This window comes from Salmo salar, chromosome ssa22 (genome assembly GCF_905237065.1).
Source record: "Salmo salar chromosome ssa22, Ssal_v3.1, whole genome shotgun sequence".
NCBI lineage: Eukaryota > Metazoa > Chordata > Actinopteri > Salmoniformes > Salmonidae > Salmo > Salmo salar.
The window spans coordinates 56492288-56514368 of NC_059463.1; the positions used below are offsets into that span (position 1 = coordinate 56492288).

At 41.5% G+C, this 22081-nt stretch overlaps 1 protein-coding gene and 1 long non-coding RNA gene across 3 annotated transcripts in view; one reads left to right on the forward strand and one right to left on the reverse strand.

The window, feature by feature from the left end:
* The first annotated feature begins 10900 nt into the window (after positions 1-10900).
* LOC106598410 (L-rhamnose-binding lectin CSL3-like) lies at positions 10901-13981 on the forward strand. Its single transcript, XM_045705685.1, has 9 exons — positions 10901-10997; positions 11307-11342; positions 11426-11470; positions 11589-11724; positions 11852-11970; positions 13267-13311; positions 13422-13557; positions 13633-13740; positions 13812-13981. Exons 1-8 carry the CDS (start codon positions 10967-10969, stop codon positions 13736-13738), a joined length of 654 nt encoding a protein of 217 aa, XP_045561641.1. The 5' UTR covers positions 10901-10966; the 3' UTR covers positions 13739-13740; positions 13812-13981.
* A 5706-nt stretch (positions 13982-19687) lies between these two features.
* The window catches only part of LOC123729701 (uncharacterized), a 51109-nt gene continuing 48715 nt past the window's right edge, over positions 19688-22081 (reverse strand). Inside the window, exons 3-4 of one of the 2 annotated variants that reach the window (XR_006761394.1) lie at positions 19875-19912; positions 19731-19768 (exon numbers count right to left, since the gene is read on the reverse strand). This is a non-coding gene — a long non-coding RNA (uncharacterized lncRNA). Of the gene's footprint in view, positions 19769-19874; positions 19913-22081 lie in introns of both variants that reach the window. The other variant, XR_006761395.1, reaches the window with a different exon arrangement.

Below are 22081 nucleotides of genomic sequence, written 5' to 3' on the forward strand. Positions count from 1 at the left end.
ATTTGTACCTGGCGCTAACGTGCCTTTGTCTGTATTCTGTGCCCACCTTTAGGCAGTTGTAAAATACTCATTGTGCTCTGGATGGTCAAACAATTTAAATCAATTGTACCTGCCCCTCAAATCACTGACGGGTAGTACTTATGACATCAGCAGGCTTACTTGTCCAAGTCACCAGGTAATCTGTTCTCAAAGCAGACCTGGACGGTTAAGACATTACATACAATGTGTAGACCCTACAAACCCTGATCATTAAGTGATTGGCTCTTATTGATCAGATCATAAGCCAAATGTTACCGTGATGTGGAAATTAAGCTAGAGGCTATTTCTTAAACATATACATGCAGTGATGCTGCCCAACTACACCACAGTCATCTAACAGCCTCTTATCCAGAGGCAAACGGGGTCAACGCCCTGCTGAAGGGCACGTAGACAGATCTCCCACCGATGCTGCCCCTCAACCATCAGATTCCACCCTGAGAACGAAAATCAATCCATGCCCTGCCACATGAACCACCAATGAATGAAAACCATCATGGACAATATAACAGCAAGGCCAACAATGTTTGAGTGCATGTATGGCACCATGTCCATCTTGGTGCATTTGTACAAACACCTGCATGGCATCAACCTCAACTGTATCAACACAGCCCGTCAATGTATTTACCTTTTATATGGAATTTATTTTACATCTGTCATTCTATCCTTTGCCCAGCAACTCCGCTCCCACTTGTCTCCAATTCCACATCCCAACCCTTAGCCCATCCCACCTGTCTCTGCTGGCCACCCTTTTGGGATTTCTACGCAGCATACGATGTTGTGATTAACATACAATTTCTGTCAAATAGAATCTACAGACTGAGTTGCAATACATTGACTGACCCGGTCTCTCCAGCTCTCCAACAGTACTATTTCTAGGGTCAGTTTTAGATCGATACCAAAATAAATGGACAATTGATTCTGGATCCTCAAATCTGCAGAGCTTCAATGGTTGTATGCCCCATAGTCAGCATTAGCTAAAAGAAAACCCATGAACTAATAGTAAAGGTAAATAGCAATAAAAACAATACTACAGAGATACAAAACAAGAACTTGAACTTATTCAAGAACGATCTAATGTAATATATTATGAATATGAATTGGGTGGGTTGAGATTATTAAATATAAAGCACTAAACCTCTCAAATCTTCACTTATTCATTTCACATTTACATTTTAGTCATTTAGCAGAAGCTTAAATCCAGAGCGACTTACAGTAGTGAATGCATACATTTCATGCATTTTTTTTTTTTCATACAGGCCCCCCCGTGGGAATCGAACCCACCATGCTGGCGTTGCAAACACCATGCTCTACCAACTGAGCCACAGGGAAGACTAATTCAAGAGTTTTACTTGAACCCTAAATGGTTCAAGTAGATTACTAAGAAAAGCTCATCCATTGTTTAAAAATGGCCTTTTTGCCTTTGTGCAGAGATGCCATGTCTCATTTTCGATTAATTGCAAATGATACTTTCAAAGTATCTCTCTTTCAAACAAGCATTGCAGAGCTGGATACAATTTAATCCACCTGAAAAGATAAAACAAATATTACAAAAAATACTATGGCTGAACTCTAATGTGCTGGTTGATAAAAGACCAGTATTTGTGCACAAGATTTTTGATAAGGGTATTTTGTTCTTAAATGATATTGTCAATTGGAATGGTAGAGTTATGTCCTTCATGGTGTTATCAGAATTATATGGAAAGGTCTGCTCAATCCAAGAGTACAACCAATTGATTACAGCATTGCCCCAAAAACGTAGGAGGCGAGTGGCAGCGGGAGGAGGTAGGGAACTGGTCTGTCTGCCCAATATAAAGGATCAAAACTGGCAGAGGAATAAAAATAGCATAAATGGGAAAGTTTACCAGTTTCATTTGAGGACCAGGATGTTGACAACTCTGCCATGCAGATGGCAAAATAGTTGGGAAGAGATTTTTGATGTACCGATTCCATTGTACAGGGTGTATGAGTTGATATATAAAACAACGCAAAATTCAAGACGTCGTGCTTTTCAGTTAAGATTAAAATATAGAATTCTTGCCACCAACAAAATACTGAATATTTGGGGCATAAAATCATCGAACCTCTGCAGATTTTGTTGTGAGGACACAGAATGAATAGACCATCTATTTTGGTATTGCCCTCCGGTAGCCTCTTTCTGGTCTCAGGTTCAGGAATGGCTGAAAATGCATAGCATTGATCTAAAATGTACCCTAGGAGATCTGGAGACCCTTAGGAGATCTGGAGAGACCGGGTCAGTCAATTACTAATATACTAATACTCTTAGTAAAAGTATTTATCTTCAACTCGCAATCTGTGGATTCTATTCGATTAGATTGAAATTGTTCGTTAAACATCACAGCGTAGTTGAAAGATATGTGTTAAAGTAGAAACCCGAAGTGGCCTGCAGAGATAGATGGGATGGGCTGAGGGAAGCTGAGGGTTGGTATGTAAAATTGGAGACAAGTGGGAGTGGAGATGCTGTGTGAGAGACCCTGGATGCTTCTGTGTGTAACAGAACTCATATGGCAGGCAAAAACCTGAGAGAAAGTCAACCAGGAAGTGAAGGATCTGAGAAATGTAGTTCTTCTTTCTAGTCCCTTTCGAATCTACAGTATCTGTGGGGTTACGTTGCACTTTCTAAGGCTTCCATTGGCTGTCTAAAGCCTTCAGAAAGTGGATTGAGCCTTCTCCTGTCACTTGGCAGAGTATAGGAGCTCAGTTACTGAGTGGCCTGCCTGGGGACAAAGGGATTGGATATGTGCAGTCACGCGAGAACGCTGTTCCTTCTTTTTCTTCTTGAATGAATACGCTATTGTCCAGTTGGAATATTATCGCATTTATACAAGAAAAATACCATAAAGATTGATTTTAAACAGTGTTTGACATGCTTCTAAGTACGGTAATGGAACATTTTGACTTTTTGTGTCTCGAACTGCGCCCGCGCGTTAGCCTTTGGATAGTGACCTGAACGCATGAACAAAACGGAGGTATTTGGACATAAATAGTATTATTTCGAACAAAAACAACATTTCTTGTGGAAGTAGCAGTCCTGGGAGTGCATTATGACGAAGATCAGCAAAGGTAATACAATATTTCTAATACTAATTTTGAGTTTAGGTGCCCCCGAACTTGGCGGGTGTCTGAATAGCTGGCTGTGATGGCTGAGCTATGTACTCAGAATATTGAAAAATGTGCTTTCTCCGTAAAGCTATTTTAGGAGTAGTCTATCTATAATTCTTAAAATAATTGTTATGTATTTTGTCAACGTTTATGATGAGTATTTTTGTAAATTCACCGGAGGTTTTGGTGGGGAATACATTTTCTGAACGTCAAACGCCAATGTAAAAAGGGGTTTTTGGATATAAATATGAACTTTATCGAACAAAACATACATGTATTGTGTAACATAATGTCCTAGGAGTGTCATCTGATGAAGATCGTCAAAGGTTAGTGCATAATTTAGCTGTGTTTTCGGTTTCTGTGACATAGTTCCCTGCTTGGAAAATGGCTGTGTGACTATTTGTGTCTATATACTCTCCTAACATAATCTAATGTTATTTTTGAAAATTCAGACAATGTGGTTACATCAAGGAGAAGTGTATCTTTAAAATGGTGTAAAATAGTTGATTGTTTGAGAAAATTGAATTGTGGTATTTTTGTTGTTTTTGTATTTCGCTCCATGCGATCCCATTGGCTGTTTGTTAGGGGTCCCGCTGGCGGAACCGGGTTCCGCTAGCGGAACGCCTAGATGTAAGAAGTTAACCTCATTGAGCATTCTGCGCTGTGCTCTTGCAGTCATCTTTGCAGGACGGCCACTCCTAGGGAGAGTAGCAACAGTGCTGAACTTTCTCTATTTATAGACAATTTGTCTTACCGTGGACTGATGAACATCAAGCCTTTAAGACATACTTGTGTAACCCTTTCCAGCTTGTGCAAGTCATCAGTTCTTCATCTCCAATCTCGTCTCAATGATTGTAATCCAAGTTAGCTGACTCCTGACTCCAATTAGCTTTTGGAGAAGTCATTAGCCTAGGTGTTGACATACTTTTTCCAACCTACAACGATGTATTCAATATAGACAAGAAAAATACAATTTGTGTGTTATTAGATGAAGCACACTATGTTTGTCTGTTGACAAAGAGCATCTGGATGTTCCACAGCGTTCCACAGTGACTTACATGAAGTTCAGATCTAATTTTATGACCAATTTATGCAGAAATCCAGATAATTCCAAAGGGTTCATATAGTGTTTTAATTACAGTGGCAAGAAAAAGTATCTTAACATTATTAAAGTGACCAGTGTTCAATGACTTTGTACCAGAGGCAGTTCCTGCCATTTAAGATGAGGGAGGACACGTTTTATTTTCATGAGCATGCCTTTTTTCTATTAACACATATTCATATTCCTTTCACCCAGTTGTTAACTTCTATGGGCTAGGTAGGACTCCCACTCTATTCAACAGCCAGTGGAATCGCTGTTGATGTTCAGAACTAGCATACCCATCAAAAACTTCCGGTGAATTTACTAAATTACTCATCATTAACGTTGACAAAATACATAACAATTCTTTTAAGAATTATAGATACAGAACTCCTTTATGCAATCGTTATGTCAGATTTTAAAATAGCTTTTCGGCGAAAGCACATTTTGCAATATTCTGAGTACATAGCTCAGCCATCACGGCTAGCTAATTTGACACCCGCCAAGTTTGGGGCAACCTAAACTCAGAATTACTATTAGAAAAATTGGATTACCTTTTCTGTTCTTCGTCAGAATGCACTCCCAGGACTGCTACTTCCACAACAAATGTTGTTTTTGTTCCAAATAATCCATAGTTATGTGTAAATATCCCCGTTTTGTTCGTATGCGTTCAGGTCACTATCCAAAGGGTAACGCGCGAGCTCATTTCGAGAACCAAAATTTCAAAATGTTCCTTTACCGTACTTAGAAGCATGTCAAACGCTGTTTAAAATACATTTTTATGGTGTTTTTCTTGAAAAATAGCAATAATGTTCCAACCAGACAATGCTGTATTCATTCAAAAAGGAAGAGAAAAAATAGCGAGGTTTCGTGAACATGCATTCCCATCTCTTAGCCACCAGCCACCACTGACAAACTGTGCTCCTGTTATCTGCCCGGAGACAGGAGACGCGTCAATCCTCTTTCTGAATGCTTTAGAGAGCCAATGGAAGCCTTAGAAAGTGCAACATAACTAAAGTGCCCGTGGGGTTTCGATAGAGAAGGAAAGGGAGAACTACAAAATTGCAGACAGACCACTTCCTGCTTTTAATTTTCTCAGGTTTTTGCCTGCCATATGAGTTCTGTTATACTCACAGACACCATTCAAACAGTTTTAGAAACTTCAGTGTTTTCTATCCAAATCTACTAATAATATGCATATTCTCGTTTCTGGGAGTTTAACCTGTTATGGCTAGGGGGCAGTATTTTCACAGAAGGATAAAAAACGTACCCGATTTAATCTGATTATTACTCCTGCCCAGAAACTAGAATATGCATATAATTATTAGCTTTGGATAGAAAACACCCCAAAGGTTCTAAAACTGTTTGAATGTTGTCTGTGAGTATAACAGAACTCATTTGGCAGGCCAAAACCTGAGAAGATTCCAAACAGGAAACGCCCTGTCTGACAATTTCTTGCCCTTCTTGATTATCTCTATCCATTACAGAGGATCTCTGCTGTTACGTGACACTTCCTACGGCTCCCATGGGCTCTCAGAAGGCGGCAAAAAGCTGAATCGTGGCTTTGCAGGCTCTGGCTGAAAAAAAGTAGTGCGTTTGGATAGTGGCTGGTTACAGTACTGTGAGACTCAGGCGCGTGCCGACGTCGAACCCCTGCTATGTTTTCTTTCGTCTGTTTACCTAAACGCAGATTCCTGGTCGGAATATTATCGCTTTTTTACGAGAAAAATGGCATAAAAATGTATTTTAAACAGCGGTTGACATGCTTCCAAGTACGGTAATGGAATATTTAGAAATCTTTTGTCATGAATTGCGCCATGCTCGTGACCCTTATTTACATTTCGGATAGTGTCTTGAACGCATACGAACAAAACGCCGCTATTTGGATATAACGATGGATTATTTTGGACCAAACCAACATTTGTTATTGAAGTAGCAGTCCTGGGAGTGCATTCTGACAAAGACAACAAAGGTAATGAAACTTTTGTAATAGTAAATCGGAGTTTGGTCAGGGCTAAACTTGGTCGGTGTCTAAATGGCTAGCCGTGATGGCTGGGCTATCTACTGAGAATATTGCAAAATGTGCTTTCACCGAAAAGCTATTTTAAAATCGGACATATCGAGTGCATAGAGGAGTTCTGTATCTATAATTCTTAAAATAATTGTTATGTTTTTTGTGAACGTTTATCGTGAGTAATTTAGTAAATTCACCGGATGTTTGCGGGGGGTATGCTAGTTCTGAACGTCACATGCTAATGTAAAAAAGCTGGTTTTTGATATAAATATGAACTTGATTGAACAAAACATGCGTGCATTGTATAACATAATGTCCTAGGGTTGTAATCTGATGAAGATCATCAAAGGTTAGTGCTGCATTTAGCTGTGGTTTTGTTTTTTGTGACATTATATGCTAGCTTGAAAAATGGGTGTCTGATTATTTCTGGCTGGGTACTCTGCTGACATAATCTAATGTTTTGCTTTCGCTGTAAAGCCTTTTTGAAATCGGACAGTGTGGTTAGATTAACGAGAGTCTTGTCTTTAAATAGCTGTAAAATAGTCATATGTTTGAGAAATTGAAGTAATAGGATTTTTAAGGTTTTGAAAATCGCGCCACAGGCTTCAAGTGGCTGTTACGTAGGTGGGACGAATTCGTCCCGCCTAGCCCATAGAGGTTAATGAATAACCAGGCATCCTCTATTGTCGGAATGAGGTCAAAATCCTTCCAGGATACCCGGGCCTGGTCGATTAGAACGGTTTGCTCGCTGAAGTGTTTTAGGAAGCATTTGAACATGATGAGAGGTGGTTGTTTGACCGCAGACCCATTACGGACGCAGGCAATTTGGCAGTGATCGCTGACATCCTGGTTGAAGACTGCAGAGGTGTATTTGGAGGGCACGTTGGTTAGGATGATATATATGAGGTGCCCGTGTTTACGGATTTGGGGTTGTACCTGGTAGGTTCATTGATAATTTGTGTGAGATTGAGGGCATCAATCTTAGATTGTAGGATGGCTGGGGTGTTAAGCATATCCCAGTATAGGTCACCTAACAGCACGAGCTCTGAAGATAGATGGGGGGCAATCAGTTCACATATGGTGTCCAGGGCACAGAAGGTGGTCTATAGCAAGTGGCAACGGTGAGAGATTTGTTTCTGGAAAGGTTGATTTTTAAAAGTACAAGGTCAAATTCTTTGACCTGGATAGTAAGACAGAACTCTGCAGGCTAACGCTGCAGTAGATTGTAACTCCGCCTCCTTTGGCAGTTCTATCTTGTCGGAAAATGTTATAGTTAGGAATGGACATTTCAGGGGTTTTGGTGGTCCTCCTAAACCAGGATTCAGACACGGCTAGGACAACCGGGTTGGCATAGTGTGCTAAAGCAGTGAATAAAATAAACTTAGGGAGGGGGCTTCTAATGTTAACATGCATGAAACCAAGGCTTTTACGGTTAGAGAAGTCAACAAATGAGAGCGCCTGGGGAATGGGAGTGGAGCTAGGCACTGCAGGGCCTGGTGTAACCTCTACATCAACAGAGGAACAGATTAGAAGTAGGATATGTGTACAGCTAAAGGCTATAACAACTGGTCGTCTAGTACGTTCGGAACAGAGAGTAAAAGGAGCAGGTTTCTGGGCACGGTAGAATAGATTTAAGGCATAATGTACAGACAAAGGTATGGTAGGATGTGAATACAGTGGAGGTAAACCTATGCATTGAGTGACGATGACAGAGATATTGTCTCTAGAAACATCATTTCAACCAGGTGAGGTCACCGCATGTTTGGAAGGTGGAACTAAAGGGTTAGCTAAGGCGTATTGAGCAGGGCTAGAGACTCTACAATGAAATAAGGCAATAATTACTAACCAAAACAGCAATGGACGAGGCACATTGACATTAGGGAGAGGCATGCGTAGCCGAGTGATCATCATTGGCTGCAGTGAGTAGCTTGGCGAGCTGGACACACAGATGGGCCTAGCATGAAATAGGTCCAGGCTAATAGGTGCTTGCTTCGGGACAGAGACGTTAGCCAGGAGAAGCCAATCGGATCGCAGCTAGCTGCGATGATCCAGTTGTAAAGGTTTAGAGCTTGAAGTGGGAATTAGGAGATATGGAGAAAAATAAGTCAGATTTGCTCTGGTTTGATTCGTGCTGTGCAAACTGGCAAGAGTATTCTGGGCTAAAGGTAGCTGGTGACCGCTAGCAGTGGCTAGCTGACTGCTAGCTTGTAGCTAGTTAGCTGGCTAGCTTCTGTTGGGGGTTCTGGTTCAAAAACGAAAGAAAATAGCAATCATGCCACATCACTAAGCTTGGGCCCTTGGTCTCAACCCCGCCCGGTGCAGCTGGGCCGACGGGCCGACCTCAGGTGTGAAGGTAGGCAACAACACCTCCGCCACGCTGATCCTCAAGACTGGGGCCCCACAAGGGTGTGTGCTCAGCCTCCTCCTGTACTCCCTGTTCACCCATGACTGTGTGGCAACTCAATCATCAAGTTTGCTGACAACAGTGGTATGCCTGATTACCAACAATGTCGAGACGGCCTACAGTGAGGAGTTGAGGGCCCTGACGGAATGATGCCAGGAAAATAACCTCTCCCTCAATGTCAACAAAACAAATGAGATGATCGTGGACTACAGTAGACAGCAGAGAGCTAGTCCCCATCCACGTCTATGGGGCCGCATTGGAAAGGATGAAAATCTTTAACTTACTCGGAGCCATGGCCTGTTCTCCCCGCTACCATCTAGAAGGAGGTGAAAGTACAGGAGCATCAAAGCTGTGACCAAGAGACTGAGAAACTGGAGATAGAAGTTTTCTATCTCCAAAATATCGATGATTTGTTCGCCGAGCCACTTAGTTATCACTTTTGCCTTATGGTAAGGTGCTCCATCATGCTGGAAAAGGCATTGTTCTTCACCAAACTGTTCCTGGATGGTTGGGAGAAGTTGCTCTCGGAAGATGTGTTGGTTCCATTCTTTATTCATGGCTGCGTTCTTATGCAAAATTGTGAGTGAGCCCACTCCTTTGGCTGAGAAGCAACCCCACACATGGATGGTCTCAGGATGCTTTACTGTTGGCATGACACAGGACTGATGGTGGCGCTCACCTTGTCTTCTCTGGACAAGCTTTTTTCCATATGCCCCAAACAATCGGAAACGGGATTCATCAGAGAAAATGACTTTACCCCAGATGCACTCACACCTGCCTGCTGCCATTCCTGAGCAAGCTCTGTACTGATGGTGCCCCGATCCAGCAGCTGAATCAACTTTAGGAGACGGTCCTGGTGCTTGCTGAACTTTCTTGGGCGCCCTGAAGCCTTCTTCACAACAATTGAACCGCTCTCCTTGAAGTTCTTGATGATTTGATAAATGGTTGATTTAGGTTCAATCTTACTGGCAGCAATATCCTTGGCTATGAAGCCCTTTTTGTGCAAAGCTATGATGACAATACATGTTTCCTTTACAGGTAAGCATGGTTGACAGAGGAAGAACAATGATTCCAAGCACCACCCTCCTTTTGAAGCTTCCAGTCTGTTATTCGAACTCAATCAGCATGAAAGAGTGATCTCCAGCCTTATCCTCGTCAACACTCACACCTGTGTTAACAAGAGAATCACTGACATGATATCAGCTGGTCCTTTTGTGGCAGGGCTGAAATGCAGTGGACATTTTTTGGGGGGATTCAGTTCATTTGCATGGCAAAGAGGGTCTTTGCAATTAATTGCAATTCATCTGATCACTCTTCATAACATTCTAGAGTATATGCAAATTACCATCATACAAAACCTTTGGCCACGACTGTACATAGTCATTCAACACGGTTCACTTTAATAATATTTACAGTAGAGTACCTGTATTGTGGGTTCTGTGGTCACCAAACTGCCTTCAAGCTCAGTGGTCTCCCTTCACAGGAGTGGCAACTGGGAACATATAAATGCACAAAATCACTCGGACCAGCCTTTCCGTACCGCGGCGGTGAAGCCTGATAAGTGCAACACCCAAAGGGCTCGCAAGTTGAAGGACAAGGCACCTGTTCAGCAGCCCTGAGAATGGAAAGGTGAGAGGAAGAGGACACATATTCAGCCACCAGAACAACACATCATGGGGATCTGACCATAGAGAATGATGGACACAGGATATCATCTTTATATGTGTTCCATTATGGTGTCCGTGAGCGCACGGACATGCAAATCAAATAACAAATGTAATTACATTTGAGACAACAGAGGCAATATTCATTTTATTAAAGTAGATTGAATAATAGGGTGCGATCAGCAGGATGCAACGTTTTGGAAAGGTTCAGATAAAAATATGCTATGTTGAACAAATATGTCTCTCCGACATGTAGAATAAGGAAATACGTTGTCTCTATTCATGAAATGGAAACCTGCAACGCTCGAAGGTTTTGCGACTGAACGTGGCCCGTGTGATTCTTCCTTAACGAAGAAGCCCCACCTAGATGGCTACTTTAAAATGTTGGAAGCCCTCAATGGCAATGTTAATGTCAAAATTGATTTTATCCATCTAGAGTCCTCTATCTAACTCCATGAGACTGAACCAATAGCGAGGTATAGACCAGCAAACGCCGGCCCCTAATTGCAATGAGGTGCACCTGGAGACAAATAGATACACCTGGGTTAATTAAGACATGTCACATAACATAAATACCAGGTGTATTGGGTCTAATTAGCATCAGTTGCATTTTCTCTATTACTACCACTCCTGTACCCGGCATCATGCACATGGTCAGACTGACGGTGGTCACATGTGAGTATATAAAATCTGTATCTGATGCAGATTAGAATATAAATATATATGACCAAATGTTTGTATTTGAGAGTAATGGAAGTACATATCATATGACTTGCGGGACATTACATTTCTATTGTTCAAAACAAAGTTGTCTAACAAACTGTCACATTGCATGCATGGAATAAGAGACAATTCTGAACTTGATGACTACAGTACACTTAGTATAACTCAAATGCTGGAGTATAGTCAAATGCTAAATTCTAGCTTCATGGTCCAAGTGCATATGATGTGGAATGTTGCTGAATTAGCTGTGTGTTGTTTCAGTGCTGGCTGCAGCTTGCTGTACACTAACAGATGGAGGTACTGTATGTAGTAATGATGATGATACTACTTAACCAAGCTAATGTGAGTGGTGTGTAATTCCTGTTTATTTGTCCTGGCAGCAATCAGCATCACGTGTGAAGGCTCTGATGCTTTACTGCAATGTGGTAAGCTAGTCACCGACCACCTATGATATTTTCTACTGTAGATTAGCGTCACTGGCCCACAGTCTTTGCTTTCCTTCGTCCCTCACCTTTCTCCTTTTCTTTGTCTCTCTTCCCTCAGATGGAGGTAAGATTCAAATCAAGCGTGCCAACTATGGTCGTTGTAAACACGATGTGTGTTCCATTGGGCGCCCCGATAACCAACTCACGGACACCAACTGCCTCAGCCAATCCACCACCAGCAAGATGGCAGAAAGGTACTAGAACCTGTGGTGTTTACCTGTAGGAACTCCTTGGCTGTGGTGTTAACAACCACCAGCAGCAAGAACCTGTAGTGTTTACCTGTGGGAACTCATGACCTCTACCTGTCTTTGAAACACCCAGGTGCGATGGAAAGAGCCAGTGTGTTGTCCCGGCATCCAATTTGGTTTTTGGGGACCCCTGTGTTGGGACTTACAAGTACCTGGACACCAAATACTCCTGTGTCCAACAGCCCGAAACAAGTAAGTCTCTGAATGTGTGCTAGTAATAGTTAGTGGTGGGCACCAATAGCCATAATTTAATTCAATGTACTATCGGTATGACTGTGGCATGTTGGGATATTGTTTAATACTCCTACCCATTTGACTCTTTTGTAAAAGCGTGCACTCTGCTGATAGCTAGAAAAGGAATAGAATGGGTTGGTTCCCCTATGGTACCAGCTTGTTAATTTTGTTTTATTAAATGCTGCCTTATGGCCACAACGTGTTTCATATATGCATTTGTTTCTCCAAGTGTAAACCACCCTCACCTGCTAACTAACACAAGCTGTGCTTATGGAGCAATGTATCCGGCAACAACTTTAGTTAGCGTAGCCTGTAGGGAGGTCGGAGACCTGGCAGTGTGGTGCCAAGATGGACAAAGGAACTGACTGTGGACTACAGGTAATGGAGGGCCAAGCCCCTCCCTACCAGGAGGCTAAAAATATTTATCAGCCCTCCGATCCTCAATTCTACAGCTGCACCATTGAGCGCTTTTTGACTGGCTGCATCACCACTAGGTATGGCATCTGTCCGCAAGGTGCTAGAGAGTAGTGCGTACGGCCCAGTACATTACTGAGGCCGCGCTCCCTGCCATCAGGACCTCGACACCACGTGTGTCGGAAGGCCCTACATTGTCAATGCCTCAAGCCACCCAAGTCATACTGTCCTGTTACTCCATGACAAATGGTACGGCTGCACCAAGTCAGTAACCAACAGGACCCTGAACGGCTTCTACTTCCCCCAAGCCATAACTGCTGAATGACTACCCCTGACTATCTGCATAGCTTTTTTTTTGCAAATACTTTTTGACATATGCTGTTCCTTGTTATATGTACATATCTAGCTCAATTAGCAAGCAAGAACATTGCAGGAAAGTGGCTGAAGCTTGCTTGTGCGTACTTAATCTGGTTTTAAGACTGAATGGTAACTACCTAGCGCTACTCCCACAGATTTGTAGTGTATACGGCATAGAAATACAGATGTGGTGTAGTGGGTCGACTTAATTTTTCACCAGCTTAGATCTAGCCAGCCAGTTTACTTAAAATGTTAGCATTTTGAGGACTGCTCATAAGGAAGTGGAACTACAAGGGAACGGTGGAAGATGACGTGTCAAACTGTTTATACTTTAGTTCACGCCAACACATTTTATAATGACTTTAAACAAATGAGCCTGAAATCAACATTCCCTGTTAGTTCCCATCCCTAACACTTCACCAGGCTAATGTATGTCTTAATTTGTCTGGCCAGTGTGGTGTAACTCCTGTGTTGTCCTTGCAGTAAGCAGCATCATATGTGAAGGCTCTGATTCCCAACTACTATGTGGTAAGCTGGTTAGCACTCCCGTACGGTATAATCATGTGGTGATATATATTAGTCACTAGCCCACACAAACACCCAGATTTGGCCATCCTTTTCTTCTTTCTCTTCCTCAGATCGGGGTGAGATCCATATTCTGCGTGCCAACTATGGTCGTCGTCAACACGATGTGTGTTCCATTGGGCGCCCACGCAAACAACTCAAAAACACCAACTGCATCAACCAATCCACCACCAGCACAATGGCAGAAAGGTACTGAAACCTTCAGTGTGCATTTACCTGTAGGCACTCATTGGCTGTGGTGTTAACCTCTACCTGTTGACACAGGTGTGACGGAGAGCGCCAGTGTATCGTCAAGGTATCCAACTACGTGTTCGGCGACCCCTGTGTTGGAACTTATAAGTACTTGGATGTGGCTTACACCTGTGACTAAATGTGAGTTTTATATATGTGCATGCACGCATGACTGGGAACTAGAATGCTGGTGCTGACGTTTTGTCTTGCAGAATATCTTCCTGTGGAACCTGAAGATGTACAAGGCTTCTGGGATATCTTCATCAGGTTGTGCTGTTTTCTGCCAAATCAACTTCAATGACCATTGTGAACCTGTGTATTTTGTGTGGAAGCATTTCTGAACTGTGGTTGGTCTGAATTAAACGAAGTGTCAAAGACGAGACTGGTTGCCTCTTGTATGTTACTAAATGTCACACCAATATTTCTGAACATGTGTCCTTTATTCTTGCCTTTCACCGGACTCATTTGTACCTGGCGCTAACGTGCCTTTGTCTTGCTGTCTATGTTCTGTGCCCACCTTTAGGCAGTTGTAAAATAGTCATTGTGCTCTGGACGGGCAAACTATTAAATCAATTGTACTTGCCTCTCAAATCACTGACCAGTAGTACTTATGACATCAGCAGGCTTACTTGACCTAATGTGTACACAAAGCAGACCTGGACCGTTAAGACATTACAATGTGTAGACCCTACAAACCCTGATCATTAAGTGATTGGCTCAGATCATGAGCCAAACAATACCGTGATGTGGAAATTAAGCTTGAGGCTATTTCTAAGGCTGCTTTTGCTTGTCAGATTTTTAGAGAACAATAGAGCTTGAATGGAGAAATGTATAACGCCCCACAGAATTTTGATGAGTCATAATGCGTCACACGGTTGCTAATCATCACGCAATGCCTTCTCAAAGTCGAGAAACCTGCCTATTTTCCTCGCATACATAATGCCACTATTCCCAAGCAATACGATAATATCAAACATCTCGGATTAGTTGCAATTTTGTACTTCACGAAATTCATGCTAAAGTTTTTTTCGTTTTTTTTGAGCTAGTGCCTAATTGGTCCCAGAATGCTCTGCGCAGCCCATTAACAACGTATGGGCGTTAATATGATGCCAGTGGAGTTTCACCATCTCAAAGGTATCTCTGGCACTGTCCCACACATTTCGGCGATGCACCAACATTGATCTGTCCCTCATTGAAATCAAGTCTAAGTGGTAGATCTGTAGAGCGCTATTTCTAGTCTGAGGTACATTTTTGTACACCAGTGTCCAACAGCTGAAAATAGTACTTTTGGTGTGAAAAAATATTTTGCAGTTTAGATGGTATAATGATTCAACACTACTTTTGTCGAAATGGTGAACCAGAATTTCAGCAACCAGGAAATGGCAGCGTGATCCGCATAGTGCATTTTTATTTCTATTATACCATCAATATGTCCTGTGGGACTGTCGTTGTGGTACTGCTGTACTCATCCCAAATAAAACCAATAAGAGACAGAATGCGATCGGATCATCTAAATTGGCTTTCACAACTCTTGTAGAATTTCCACGTGGATGGGGATATTGTGTATTTAATCAAAGTCCACTGGAGGACAATTTATTTTTAACTAAGACAATAATTTAACTGAATTTTTCCAGTACAATAGAGGTTCAGTAAATCCCTTTATTGTTTGGGATACCTTTACATGTACCTTCAGAGGTCATTCAATTCAATTTTCAACAACAATGAAAAAAGCAGTTTCTGGCTAAAGAGAAGACTAACAAGGGAAATACATTCACTAATAGTACAGGTAGATAGCAATAAAAACGAAACTATAGAGATACAAAATAAATTAGAGGAAAAACAAGATTTAGAGGAACTTATTCAAAAACCAACTAATATAATATATTACAAAATGAAAGTCATCTGTGAGGAAGCTAAATGATCTCAAGATGGCGCAGACAGAGATGGTCGCCTCGCTTCAAGTCCTTAGGAAATTATGCAGTTATTTGTGGACAACATTAGGGCACGAGTTGCCTTCCAGAGAGACATCAGAGATTGTAACATTCTCTGATTCACGGAAACATGGCTCACTCGGGATATGTTATCAAAGTCCATACAACCATCGGGTTTCTTCATGCGTCGCGCCGACAGAATCAAACATCTCTCTGGTAAGTGGAAGGGTAGGGGTTTATGCCTCATGATTAATGACTCATGGTGTAACAATATCAACATACAGTAACTCAAGTCCTTTTGTTCACCTGACTTATATATCGCAAAACTCGTGCAAAACTGAATGCGCGAACCACCGCATTCAACCATGGAAAGAGGTCGGGGAATATAGCTGAATATAAACAGTGTAGTTATTCCCTCCGCAAGGCAATCAAACAAGCAGAATGTCGGTATAGGGAGAAAATGGAGTTGCAATTCAACGGCCAAGACACGAGACGTATGTGGCAGGGTCTACAGGAAATTACGGACTACAAATTTGTTCATAAAATGCCTGGATTTTTACAATTTTGGTGATTCTCTTTTAAAATGGGTAAAAGTACTGTATAGGTGTAAAATAGTAAATAGCGGCTACTTTTCAGAGAGTTTTGAATCGTCAAGAGGACTTAAACAAGGGTGTCCGCTGTCACCATATCTATTCATTATGGCCATCGAAATGCTAGCTACTAAAATCAGATCAAATAACAACATTAGAGGATTAGAAATCCAAGGTTTAAAAACAAAGGTGTCCATGTATGCCGATGACTCAAGTTTTTTATTAAGTCCGCAAGCTAGATCCCTGCAATGTCTCATTGAAGATCTAGATACGTTTTCTGGACTCTCTGGACTAAAACCTGTGTACAATGTTAGGTATTGGATCTTTAAAAAAATACAACTTTTACATTAATATGCAGTTTATCTTTAAAATTGGCTGATGGTGAAGTAGACATACTTGGTATTCATATAAAAAAATATTACATGAGCCCTACAAAATTAATTTCAATAGAAAACAGACAAGATCCTGCAACCATGGAGAGGTCAATTCCTGTCTATTTATAGAAAATTTGCCCTGATTAACTCCTTAGTCATATCACAGTTTACTTACTTTCATATGGCGCTGCATACTCCTGATGATTTGTTTTTCAATTCATATGAGCAAAAAATATTTATCTTAATTTGGGACGCTAAACCAGACAAGATACAGTGTGCCTATCTATATTTATGAATGTGTTTATTTTATTTAACCAGGTAAGTTGACTGAGAACACATTCTCATTTACAGCAACAACCTGGGGAATAGTTACAGGGGAGAGGAGGGGAGATGAAGTAGCTAATTGTACACCAGCGATGATTAGGTGGCCATGATGGTAAGAAGGACAATTTGGGAATTTAGCCAGGACACTGGGGTTAACACCCCTACTCTTGCGATCAGTGCCATGGGATCGTTAGTGATCACAGAGAGTCAGGACACCCATTTAACGTCCCATCCAAAAGACGGCACCCTACTGCCCTGGGTCAATGGGATATTTTTTAGACAAGACAGAAGGGTGCCTCCTACTGGCCCTCCAACACCACTTTGAGAAGCATCTGTTCTCCCATCCAAGGACTGACCAGGACCAATCCTGCTTAGCTTAAGAAGCAAAGCAGCAGTAAGATGCAGGGTGGTATGCAGGCCTAGCTCGCTATATAATGAATATGAATTGGGTGTGTTGAGATTATTAAATATAAAAGCACTAAACTTCTCTCTAAAAGCTTCACTTATTCAAAAGTTCTACTTGAACCCTAAATGTTCCTCAAGTAGATTACTAAAAAAAGCTAATTCAATGTCTAAAATAGACTTTTTGGCCTGTGTACAGATTTCCATGTCTCATTTTGATTAATTTCAAATGATACTTTTTTCAAAGTATTTCTCTTTTTCAAACAAGCATTGCAGAACTGGCTACAATTTCAATTTCATCCCCCTGAAAGGATAGAACAAATATTACAAATATTATGGCACTACTCAAATGTGACGGTTTATAAAAGACCAATATTTATGGGAAAAAAGTTTGAAAAGGCTATTTGTTTTTAAATGATATTGTCAATTGGAATGGTAGAATTGTCTTTCATGGAGTTATCAGAATTATATGGAAAGGTCTGCTCAATCCAAGATTATAACCAGTTGATTACATTACCCCAACAACGGAGACAGGTGGCAGCAGGAGGAGGTAGGGAACTGGTCTGTCTGTCCAATATAAAGGACCAAAACTTGCAGAGGAAAAAAAATAGCATAAATAGGAATGTATACCAGTTTCATTTGAGGACCAGGATGTTGACATCTATGCCATACAGATTGCAAAATTGTTGGGAAGAAATTTTTGATTTACCGATTCCATGGTACGGGGTGTACGAGTTGATTCAAGACTTGTGCTTTTCAGCAAACATTTTAAAGATTTCTTGCCAACAAAATGCTGAATATTTGGGGCATACAATCATCAAAGTTCTGCAGATTTTGTGAGGATACAGAATTGACCTTTTATTTTGGTATTGTCTTCAAGCAGCCTGTCAGGAATGGCTGAAAATGCATAGCATAGATCTAAAATGGACCCTAGAAATACTTGAGATCTTGTCAGTCAATTACCAACGCTCATAGTAAAAGTTTAACTCAGTCTAGAGTCTATTCAATTAGATAAACTGTATCGTTGAAAGATATGCTGCATAGAAATCCGAAGGGTTGCCAGCAGAGACAGGCGGGATGGGCTAAGGGAAGCTGAGGACTGTGATGTGGAATTGGAGACAAGTGGGAGGAGTTGCTGGGCAAAGGATAGAATGACAGATCTAAATTATATATAAAAGGTAAATACATTGACACTGAGGGGCTGTGTTGATATAGTTGAGGCTGATGCCATGCAGGTGTTTGTACAAATGCATACACTCATTCAAATGCACCAAGATGGACATGGTGCCATACATGCACTCAAACATTGGCCTTGCTGTTGTATTGTCCTGGATGTTTTTATGGTTGTTTTGTTTGTGGTGCAGGGAATGGAATTCTATTTATTCTCTGGCTGGAATCTGATGGTTGAAGGGCTGCTCTTGGAACTGTGTTGGACTACGTTTTTGACATTGTGGAGATCTGTCGATGTGCCCTTTAGCAGGGCGTTGACCCTGTTTGCGTGTGTGTGTGTCTCTGGATCAGAGGCTGTTAGATGACTAATGTGATGTAGTTGGGCAGCTTCCCTGCAAGTATGTTTAAGAGAAGAAACAGCCTCTAGATTAATTTACACGTTACGGTAACATTTGGTTCATGATCTGAGCCAATCACTTACTGATGTACATTTGTAGGGTCTACACATTGTATAACCTGTCCAGGTCTGCTTTGTCACCAGATTAGCTGTTGATGCATACAGATTAGGTCAAGTAAGCCTGCTGATGTCATAAGTACTACTTGTCAGTGATTTGAGAGGCAGGTACAATTGATTTAAATATAGTTTGACCATCCAGAGCATTTAACAACTGCCTAAAGGTGGGCACAGAATACAGACAGTAAGACAAAGGCACATTAGCGCCAGGTACAAATGAGTCCGGTGAAAGGCGAGAATAAAGGACACATGTTCAGAAATATTGGTGTGACATTTAGTAATATACAAGAGGCAACCAGTCTTGTCTTTCTGACACTTCATTTAATTCAGACCAACCACAGTTCAGAAACACTTCCACACAAAATAGACAGGTTTACAATGGTCATTGAAGTTGATTTGGCAGTTGGAGGAAAACAGCACAACCTGATGAAGATATCCCAGAAGCCTTGTACATATTCAGGTTCCACAGGAAGATATTCTGCAAGACAAACCGTCAGCATTCTAGTTCCCAGTCATGTGTGCATGCACATATATAAAACTCACATTCAGTCACAGGTGTAAGCCACATCCAAGTACTTATAAGTTCCAACACAGGGGTCGCCGAACACGGAGTTGGATACCTTGACGATACACTGGCGCTCTCCGTCACACCTGTGTGTCAACAGGTAGAGGTTAACACCACAGCCAATGAGTGCCTACAGGTAAATGCACACTAAAGGTTTCACTACCTTTCTGCCATTGTGCTGGTGCTAGATTGGCTGAGGCAGTTGGTGTTTTTGAGTTGTTCCTGTGGGTGCCTAATGGAACACACATCGTGTTGACAACGACCATAGTTGGCACGCTGAATATGGATCTCACCCCGATCTAAGAGAAAGAAGAAAAGGATGGCCAAATCTTGGTGTTTGTGTGGGCTAGTGACTAATATACGTCACCACATGATTATACCGTACGATAGTGCTAACCAGCTTACCACATAGTAGTTGGGAATCAGAGCCTTCACATATGATGCTGCAAGGACAACACAGGAGTTACACCACACTGGCCAGACAAATTAAGACACATTAGCCTGGTGAAGTGTTAGGGATGGGCACTAACAGGGAATGTTGATTTCAGGTGAATTTTTTAAGTCATCTTAAACTTGTTGGCATGTACTAAAGTATAAAAAGTTAAGCGCGTCATCTTCCACCGTTACCTTGTAGTTCCACTTCCTTATGAGCAGGACTCAAATGGCTAACATTAAGCAAACAGGCTAGACCTAGACTGGTGAAAAATAAAGTCGACCCGCTACACCAAATCTGTATTTCTATGCTGTGCCATATTAGCTGTATACCCTACAAATCTGTGGGAGTAGCGCTAGCTAGTTACCGTTCACTGATACATATTCAGTCTTAACCTGTTGGGTCTAGGGGGCAGCATTTGCACATCTGGATAAAAAAAATGTACCCGATTTAATCTGGTTACTAATCCTACCCAGTAACTAGAATATGCATATACTTATTATATATGATGTGTTGTATTGACTTTAAACCTATCCCATTGAAAAACACAGGGGTTTAGGAATATTTTGGCACTTCCTATTGCTTCCACTAGATGTCACCAGCCTTTACAAAGTGTTTTGAGTCTTCTGGAGGGAGATCTGACCGAACAAGAGCCATGGAACGGTGATGTCCCATTAGACACCTGGCGCGCTAGTTCATGTTGGGTACCCTCGTTCCAATACGTTATAAAAGAGTATGCATTCGTCCACCTTGAATATTATTCATGTTCTGGTTAAAAAAGGCCCTAATGATTTATGCTATACAACGTTTGACATGTTTGAACGAACGGAAACATATTTTTTCCCCTCGTTCATGACGAGAAGTCCGGCTGGCTTAGATCATGTGCTAACGAGACGGAGATTTTTGGACATAAATGATGAGCTTTTTTGAACAAAACTACATTCGTTATGGACCTGTGATACCTGGAAGTGACATCTGATGAAGAGAATCAAAGGTAATGGATTATTTACATAGTATTTTCGATTTTAGATCTCCCCAACATGACGTCTAGTCTGTATCGCAACGCGTATTTTTCTGGGCGCAGTGCTCAGATTATTGCAAAGTGTGATTTCCCAGTAAGGTTATTTTTAAATCTGGCAAGTTGATTGCGTTCAAGAGATGTAAATCTATAATTCTTTAAATGACAATATAATATTTTACCAATGTTTTCTAATTTTAATTATTTAATTTCTGACGCTGACTTGACTGCCGGTTATTGGAGGGAAACGATTTCCTCAACATCAATGCCATAGTAAAACGCTGTTTTTGGATATTAATATGAACTTGATAGAACTAAAAATGCATGCATTGTCTAACATAATGTCCTAGGAGTGTCATCTGATGGAGATTGTAAAAGGTTAGTGCATCATTTTAGCTGGTTTTGGTGACCCTGTCTTTGACTTGACAAAACATTACACACAACTCTTGTAAATGTACTGTCCTAACATACTCTAAATTTATGCTTTCGCCGTAAAACCTTTTTGAAATCGTAAAACGTGGTTAGATTAAGGAGATGTTTATCTTTCAAATGGTGTAACATAGTTGTATTTTTGAAAAATGTGAATTTTGACATTTATTTGGATTCAAATTTGCCGCTCTTGAAATGCACCTGCTGTTGATGGAGTGCACCACGGGTGGCACGCTAGCGTCCCACCTAGCCCCAAGAGGTTAATCCAGATTAAGTGTGCACAAGCATCAAGTAAGCTTCAGCCACTTTCCTTCAATGATCTTGCTGGCTACTTGAGCTCGATATGTACATATAACAAGGAACAGCAGCAGCAGATGTCAAAAAAGTAATTGCAAAAAAAAAAAAAAGTCAATGCAGATAGTCAGGGGTAGTCACTCAGCAGTTTTATGGCTTGGGGGGGAAGTAGAAGCCGTTCAGGGTCCTGTTGGTTCCAGACTTGGTGCAGCCGTACAATTTGTCATGGACCAACAGGACAGTATGACTTGGGTGGCTTGAGGCATTGACAATGTAGGGCCTTCTGACACACGTCGTGTCGAGGTCCTGATGGCAGGGAGCGCGGCCTCAGTGATGTACGCACTACTCTGTAGCACCTTGCGGACAGATGCCATACCTAGTGGTGATGCAGCCAGTCAAAAAGTTCTCAATGGTGCAGCTGTAGAATTGAGGATCGGA

Bases quoted from the DNA above. Each gene is read 5' to 3' on its own strand.
- LOC106598410 (XM_045705685.1), top strand. From the start codon at position 10,967: ATGCACATGGTCAGACTGACGGTGGTCACAT. The intron at 11,343-11,425 runs GTACTGTATGTA...TTGTCCTGGCAG, and splicing joins CTGTACACTAACAGATGGAG to CAATCAGCATCACGTGTGAA. The intron at 13,312-13,421 runs GTAAGCTGGTTA...TCTCTTCCTCAG, and splicing joins TGATTCCCAACTACTATGTG to ATCGGGGTGAGATCCATATT.